Source organism: Pelobates fuscus, chromosome 3 (genome assembly GCF_036172605.1).
Source record: "Pelobates fuscus isolate aPelFus1 chromosome 3, aPelFus1.pri, whole genome shotgun sequence".
Taxonomy (NCBI): Eukaryota; Metazoa; Chordata; class Amphibia; order Anura; family Pelobatidae; genus Pelobates; species Pelobates fuscus.
In genome coordinates this window covers 170,683,736-170,692,500 of record NC_086319.1, presented here as the reverse complement: position 1 = coordinate 170,692,500, position 8,765 = coordinate 170,683,736, and the positions used below count along the sequence as shown (strand labels likewise).

The 8,765-nt window shown below is 44.9% G+C and overlaps 1 protein-coding gene across 8 annotated transcripts in view; it reads left to right on the top strand.

Annotated features, from left to right (window-relative positions):
* The first annotated feature begins 399 nt into the window (after positions 1–399).
* The window catches only part of WNK1 (WNK lysine deficient protein kinase 1), a 196,273-nt gene continuing 187,907 nt past the window's right edge, over positions 400–8,765 (top strand). For all 8 annotated transcript variants that reach the window (XM_063447699.1, XM_063447696.1, XM_063447692.1 and 5 more), the window contains exon 1: positions 400–1,303. In XM_063447699.1, the coding sequence (XP_063303769.1) occupies positions 665–1,303 (639 nt within the window). In that variant the 5' untranslated portion in view covers positions 400–664. The remainder of the gene's footprint in view (positions 1,304–8,765) is intronic.

Here is an 8,765-nt window from a genome sequence, read left to right as displayed (position 1 = left end):
GAATGCTAATGCCCTGCATATCCCGCGGCATTCTAACGTCTTTTCTAATCCCTCAGGATGAGAGAACGGCTCTCTGCGCACGCGCGGCCGCTCTCTGCCAGCGGGCAGGGTGGATTCTTACTCATCATAGAGGAGGAAGAGGCGTGGCGGAGCACGCGCGCACGGCCAGGCGGAGCAATGTGTCAAAAGCACAGAGCTGGGCGGGGCCAGTCCGGAAAGGCATCACGCACTATGAGGGCGGGCTTCCAGCAAAATGGGCGTGGATTAACAGAGCGAGAGGCAGCGATTGGTGGGGCGGGCGTGGTTAGATGAAGCAAGGTTCTGTGTGTGTAGAGGTGGGCGGTGCGGAGGTTTGTTAGTGGGCGTGTCCCGCCGCGCGCTGTGTGTCAGTTCTGCGCCGCCGTGCGCCATTTGGCAGTGTGTGGGGAGCGCGAGCCTTCGGTACCCGGATTAACAGACAGCGCGCGGTGGGATTGTTTCCCGGTTTGTGTTACCCGAGCACGAGCCGCTCCCCGTGTCACCCCCTTCCGGGCTGATGTCCGTCCTGGCCAGCTCCCCCCTGCAGCATGGCCTGTGAGCTCTGGCCGTGGGACCCAGATCACCGTCCGCTGCCAGCCCAGGGCCCCGACCCCAGGACCCGCTAGGACCCCCCCCCCCTCCCGCCATGTCCGGGGCTCCCACCGGGGCCTTCCTGGCTCCCCCCCGCCCCTCCAATGGCTCCAGCTCGGACACCTCGCTGGGGGAGCGGCTGTCAGCCCCCGGGGGGGAGGCGGCCGGGGCCAGGCCCGAGGAGTTCCGCCGCCGCCGGCACACCATGGACAAGGATAAGGCCGAGCACCGCTTCTTCCGCCGCAGCGTAATCTGCGACTCGAACGCCACGGCCCTGGAGCTGCCCTCCAACCAGTCCATCGTCAGCTCCCCGCCCGAGTCCGAGACCGGCCTCACCGTGCCCGCCGAGGAGGGGCCCTGCCCGGCACACACCGCCGCCACTGACCCCCCGGAGCCGGCACCCCAGCCCGCCCGGCTCCCGGAGCTCACCGTCACCGACAGCACCCAACATGCCGCCCCGCTCCCGGGGGAGGCCAAGGCCGCCAAGCCGGCCGAGCAGGAGGAGGACAGTGTCCGCAGCCAGCAGGAGAAACTGGCCGATGAGAACGAGGAGCTGGAGACCAAGGCCGTGGGCTTCTCCCCCGATGGCAGGTTCCTCAAGTTTGACATCGAGATCGGGAGAGGCTCCTTCAAGACGGTGTATAAAGGGCTGGATACCGAGACCACCGTGGAAGTGGCCTGGTGTGAGCTGCAGGTGAGAGCTGGTAGCAGAGCGGGGTTGGGGGGGGTCCAAAGGTGATGGGGAATGAGTTCAGATACTTATTATACTCTGCCAGCGAGTCTGATTACCAAGTACTCCGTGTCAGGGTGACAACCAATGATGGACTAGAAGGGTTACTCAAACCACCATGAGCACTTCTGGTTTTAGAAATCTGTTTGAAACACTGCCATCCAGAGATATTTCCTCCTTTGTACAGGGGCTAATTAAACCCGTGTTAGTAATTTAAGCAGACAAGCTCTCTGGATGTGTAAAATCAATTCTGTGCAAAAATTGCATCAATTATCAATGCGTTGGTGACAGGCGAACAGAGCTTCTACCTGTCAGGCAGCTACATGGTGAAGGGGGAATCTCTCCTCCTCGTCCCTTCTTTGTCCATCTTTCCAGCTCCCTATCCCACCAGATCACTCTGGCCCATTGCCGGCTCAGAATGAACGCTAATCAGATGAGAATGTCAAATTCTTCTGTAAGGGAAACCTTTGATTTGACCGCTCAGGGCAGGCTGTGATTAGTCTGACACTGGATTCCCAGTAACTTTATACTTTATTTTTACCAGGTTTATTCACTAAAGTGAGAATTCAAAGGGAGTTTCAAATTTAAAGTCAGTATAGCCAAACTGGAAAAATTCAGATATGCTTGCAGTGTGACTTCTCTGGCCTTAAATTTGAATTCTCACTTTAGTGAATAACTGTAGGTTTAGCTTTCATGACTTAGGGTGGGATGGATCAGATCAGTAATGCTCAATAGATTCAAATATGATACTAATGATTAAAGGATGCACGCAAAAAGGGTCAGAGTAACCGTTTAATGGGCCCTTGAATGTTTGGCTGTAAAAGTTGTGAAACAATGTGGACAGAGTTCTGAAAGTCTAGAAGTCCTTTTGGAAACCAGGGTAACCATCCTGTTGATTCCTCCACTTTTAGTGCTTTCTCCTAGCACAGAAATCATTGTGTATATAAACCCGAGTAAAACTGATACATTTGGACAATCCCCATGATAATCAAAATAATTTGCATCACTAGTCCTTAGATGGAAGTTAACTTGTGAGGAGTTGGACCCAATGTCATAAGATAGGGGCCAAATAAAGACATTATGGCAGATAAAATAATACCGATGTATTCGTCAGGCAGAATATGTAATGTAGATAGTTTTTCAGTCTGTTTTTGTGTAGACCATGAAATGCATTTTTGGTGGCAGTTTTCAACATTTTTAAGTGGAACTGTGTGGTTGAAAATATCATCATTGGATCCTCTAAGTTTGATATTCTAGAGTGCCCCTGTGTGGCTGTGCTAGATGTTGTGTTCATTAGCTTGCAGCAATTTTAGTTGCCCTTAAAGTTAGTTTATATTAGTAGACATATGACAGAGTTCCAGATGGGTCACATGTGTCTGGAGCGGCAACAAACGACAGGAAGAATTAGTACGGAGAATAAGGTGTACATTTGTAGGGGATGTGCCTTGATGCTGATGGTGGAACATTCGGATGGAGCTGAGTATATTTGGCATGCTGACAATATGGGTTTCTGCTTCCTGTTTTTATGGATGCAGACAGTTATAAAACAATTAGATTGTTAGATAGTAAAGTCACACAGAATCAAACACATCACTAGTTAACAGTAAGTGAATTTTTCGAAAAATGTCTTGATATTGGCATATGTAGTGCAACATGTTTGGTCTATAATAATGGTAGTGCAAATACTGTTGCGCACACACGTCTAATGTTCTGCAGATTTAGTTATCTTTAGAACCGGACACTTACTTAAAGGGAAACTCCAGTGCCAGAAAAACGATCAGTTTTTCTGGCACTGGAGGGTCCCTCTCCCTCCCACCCCCCAATCCCCGGTTACTGAAGGGGTGAAAACCCCTTCAGTCACTTACCTGGGACAGCGGCGATTTCCCTGGCTGCTGTCTCCTCCTCCGCGACGCTCCTCCTTGTGATTACGTCGGCCGGTGGGCGAGACTAATCTCACCCACCGGCCGAGGAGACCTAATGCGCATGCGCGGAAATGCCGCGCATGCGCATTACGTCTCCCCATAGGAAAGCATTGAATTTCAATTTCATTTCAATGCTTTCTTATGGGGTTTTGAGCGGCGCTGGAGGTCCTCACACAGCGTGAGGACGTCCAGCGACGCTCTAGCACAGGAAACCTGTGCTAGAAACTAGGAAGTGACCTCTAGTGGCTGTCTAGTAGACAACCACTAGAGGTGGAGTTAACCCTGCAATGTAATTATTGCAGTTTATGAAAAAACTGCAATAATTACAGTTGCAGGGTTAAGGGTAGTGGGAGTTGGCACCCAGACCACTCCAATGAGCAGAAGTGGTCTGGGTGCCTGGAGTGTCCCTTTAAGAAGTTACTTTCATGTGTTTCTCTTCTTGTACATTGTTTTCTTGTGTGAAATTAGCAGCCAGAAACTCGATTGGCATGTTAAAAATTTTACTTATATTTTTCTTTCTACTTTTTCTCGTTTTTGCTGATATTAGTGTTTTGCGTGTTGATGGGTAATTGTTAACAGAATCAGTGATGTTTGGTTGAAAGATTACCATTAATTCAGGTGTGCAATCTATATAAATCAATAATGGGTATCCTTAGATCAGCTACTGTTGGCTATCTTTCCCCATAATGCATCATGTGGCATATCATTTACAATAGCTGGAGTGCCATAATTATCACTGGCTTGGTTTAGAAATATTTAATGAAGAAAGGGCTCTACATCCACTTGCTGCATGGTACAAAGGACATCTACCATAAATTGGAAATCAAATATGTGTGTGTGTGTGTATGTAAAAAACAAACAAACAAAAAAACAGTTGGAGATATTCTGGAGAGTGTTGCTTCTAAGTGTGTGTGGTTGGAGATAAACTGGAGGTAATCTGAGGTATTCAGGAGGATAAATAAAAAGTTAAGATTCGTTTGATTTTAAATTATTTACCTCATTGGAATGGCAGACTTAGTTCAGTGTAATAGTTGCTATGCATTTGTTTCGCGTTCCACTTTTTGGGGGTTTGGTTGTTGTCTAATCTGTAGACAGTTCTCTATCTTGCGGCAGGAGATTGTATTTTTGAAATCTGAGATTTGTAAATTATCTGGTAAACAAACTCAGGCTGGAACTGCTGCAAAGCCACTGCCACAGAGACATACTAAGAATGGCAGATGGATTACTGTAGGATCTGGTAGACTTAGAGCTGTGGATAAAAGGTATATTGCACAGTCTGTTGCTCTACATAATTCATTTTCTGCACTTTCAGAGTGTAATGGTGTCATGGAGACAGGCACTGAGGGTAGTGGTGTTGTGGAGACAGGCACTGAGGGTAGTGGTGTTGTGGAGACAGGCACTGAGGGTAGTGGTGTTGTGGAGACAGGCACTGAGGGTAGTGGTGTTGTGGAGACGGGCACTGGGGGTAGTGGTGTTGTGGAGACGGGCACTGGGGCTAGTGGTGGTGTGCAGGGAGGCTTGAAGACTATGGTGAGGCCTAATAGAAAGCAGTTGTTGTTGGGGGATTCCATCATAAGAGGTGTGGAGATGGACAATGGTGGTCTTGTGAGGTGTCTTCCCGGAGCTACTGCTCACAGAGACAGGAGACGTATCTGTAATATTGTTAAGCAAGCAAAGCAGGAAGGGGTATTGGATGTACTTGTCCATTTAGGGACAAATGACTTGGCTTGCAATGAGGTTTCAGAGGTTAAGGAAGTTTTTAGTGTTTTTGCCAATGATATACGGCAGGTTGCTTCCACATTGTAATTCTCTGAAGTTCTGCCTGTGCATAACACTCAGAATGACAGGCGGATGCGTATTAGGGACTTTAACTTGTGGCTTGGTGAATGGTGTCGGGAGCAAGGATTTGGCTTTATTGCTCATGGTAGCTCTGTTTGGAATGGAAATAAACTGTACAAAAAAGATGGTTTGCATCTTTCTCAAAAGGGAACAAATGTTCTCAGTGAGCAGTTCAGATGTTTTGCTAGGATGTATTTAAACTAGGAGGGGGGGGGGGGCAAAAGGGTGATAAAACATCAATCCAATTGTCCCCCAAAACAAGGACAGAAGGTGCCTGTAGCAAGTGTGTTAAAAAATGATAAGCTTAGAGTCATGTCTACAAATGCTCGCAGTTTAGGGAATAAGATCCATGAACTTGTGGCAATAATGGCAACTGATAGTGTAGATTTAGTCGCTGTTACTGAGACATGGTATAATGAGAAAAATGACTGGGACATAGCAATACCAGGGTACTCTTTATATAGAAAAGACAGGGAAGGCAAGAAAGGGGGAGGGGTGGCCCTGTATGTGAAGGATGGCATAAAATCTAGCCTAATAAAGGTTAGTGCGGTGAACATAGAGTCCGTTTGGGTTACGTTAGAATTTGGTAATCACACAGTAACTCGTGTAGGTGTGATTTATAGGCCCCCAGGACAAATTGATGAGTTAGATAATCTACTAGTTGAAGAAATAGCTAAAATGACAATGAAGTGGGAAGTTATCATCATGGGTGACTTTAATCTTGTGAATTGGAAAACAAAAATGGCTACTTGTGCCAGGAGCACACATATTCTAAACGCCCTACTGGGATTGTCTCTAAAACAAGTCGTTGAGGAGCCAACTCGTAAAGAGGCCATACTAGATTTAGTGTTAACAAATGGAGATTTGGTACCAGATATTACTGTAGGTGAAAGTTTAGGATCCAGTGATCATCAGTCAGTGTGGTTTAATATAAGAACAGTGACTGAGTCACACCACACAAAAACAAAAGTTTTAGACTTTAGAAAAACAGACTTTTCTAAAATTAGAATATGTGTAAAGGAGTCATTATCAGACTGGAGCAATTTAAATGGAGTCCAAAAGAAATGGGTTTATTTAAAAGTTGCACTACTAAAGGCAACAGAAAATTGCATTAGGCTTGTCAGTAAAATCAAAAAATTCAAGAAACCACTGTGGTACTCCGCAGATGTGGCCAAAATAGTAAAAAACAAAAAGTTGGCATTTAGTAATTATAAAAAAAACACAGTGAGGAAGAAGAATGACCTATAAGATTAGGCAGAAAGAGGCTAAGCAAGTTATAAGAGCTTCCAAATCACATACAGAAGAGAAAATAGCACAGTCAGTAAAAAAGGGGGACAAAACTTTTTTTAGATACATAAATGAGAAAAGAAAAGTAAAACAAGGATTAGTTAGATTAAAAACAAAAGAAGGAAGGTATGTAGATGAGGATAAATGTCTAGCTGACTGCCTCGATGAATATTTTTGTTCGGTATTTACAGATGAAAATGAAGGAAAGGGACCTCCGTTAAGAAAAAGGATAAATGAGTCATTTATTACACGTGAGTTTACAGAGGAAGAGGTTCTATTTCAACTGTCAAAAGTAAAGACAAATAAGTCAGTGGGGCCTGATGGAATACACCCAAAGCTATTAAAAGAGCTTGGTGGTGTACTAGCAAAACCATTAACACACTTATTTAACCAATCATTGTTAACAGGAGTAGTCCCAGAAGATTGGAAGTTAGCGAATGTTGTGCCCATTCACAAGAAAGGTAATAGGGAGGAGTCGGGCAACTACAGGCCAGTAAGCCTTACTTCAGTAGTGGGGAAAGTGATGGAAACCATGTTAAAGGATAGGATTGTTGAACATCTAAAAACACATGGATTTCAAGATCAGAGACAACATGGGTTTACTTCAGGGAGATCATGGCAAACTAATCTTATTGATTTTTTTGATTGGGTAACTAAAATAATCAGGGTGGTGCAGTAGATATTGCTTACCTAGATTTCAGTAAGGCTTTTGACAATCTTGCACATAGAAGGCTTATCAATAAACTGCAATCTTTGAGTTTGGATTCCAATATTGTTGAATGGGTAAGGCAGTGGCTGAATGACAGGCAACAGAGGGTTGTAGTCAATGGAGTATATTCGAAGCTTGGGCTTGTCACCAGTGGGGTACCTCAGGGATCTGTACTTGGACCCATTCTCTTTAATATGTTTATTAGTGATATTGCAGAAGGTCTTGATGGTAAGGTGTGTCTTTTTGCGGATGATACTAAGATATGTAACAGGGTTGATGTTCCAGGAGGGATAAGCCAAATGGCAAATGATTTAGGTAAACTAGAAAAATGGTCAGAGTTGTGGCAACTGACATTTAATGTGGATAAGTGCAAGATAATGCATCTTGGACGTAAAAACCCAAGGGCAGAGTACAGAATATTTGATAGAGTCCTAACCTCAACATCTGAGGAAATGGATTTAGGGGTGATTATTTCTGATGACTTAAAGGTAGGCAGACAATGTAATAGAGCAGCAGGAAATGCTAGCAGAATGCTTGGTTGTATAGGGAGAGGTATTAGCAGTAGAAAGAGGGAAGTGCTCATGCCATTGTACAGAACACTGGTGAGACCTCACTTGGAGTACTGGAGACCATATCTTCAGAAGGATATTGATACCTTAGAGAGAGTTCAAAGAAGGGCTACTATACTGGGTCATGGATTGCATGATAAAACTTACCAGGAAAGGTTAAAGGATCTTAACATGTATAGCTTGGAGGAAAGACACGACAGGGGGGATATGATAGAAACATTTAAATACATAAAGGGAATGAACACAGTATAGGAGGAGACTATATTTAAAAGAAGAAAAACTACCACAACAAGAGGACATATTCTTAAATTAGAGGGGCAAAGGTTTAAAAATAATAGGAAGTATTACTTTACTGAGAGGGTAGTGGATGCATGGAATAGCCTTCCAGCTGAAGTGGTAGAGGTTAACACAGTAAAGGAGTTTAAGCATGCGTGGGATAGGCATAAGGCTATCCTAACTATAAGATAAGGCCAGGGACAGTATTTAGAAAACTGGGCAGACTAGATGGGCCGAATGGTTCTTATCTGCCGTCACATTCTATGTTTCTATGTCTGAAAATATCAAAGCCACTGCCATATAAACCACAGAAGGGCTTCAAAATTTTTGTTTTATTTTAAGAACAAAGGTACTGTGGGATTTATCAAACCTTGAGCCTGGAATGGTTGTCAATTGCATACATTGTTGTGCTGCGTGATTAGATTCTGCAAGGTTGTTTTAATTTCCCATTCATAGTTTAGGCAAGTATGACTGGCATTTTCTGAAATACCGTATTTATTCGAGTATATCGCGCACACGTGTATAACGCGCACCCCTAATTTTCGATTAAAAATCAGTATAAAATTTTATACCGATTTTTTTAATCTAAAATTAGGGTGCTTGTTATACTCGAATAAATATTCGAGTGGGTGCTCGATAATACCGACCGCCGGGCTCATTACAAGCCCGGCGGTCCTGGGGGGGCGGGCAGCAAGCGTTTACTCACCTACGTGCAGCTCCTCCAGCTTCCCTGTGTAAATCTCGCGAGACCCGCGGCCAGCTCTGACGACGTCAGAGCGTCAGAGCTGGCCGCGGGTCTCGAGAGATTTACACAGGGAAGCTGG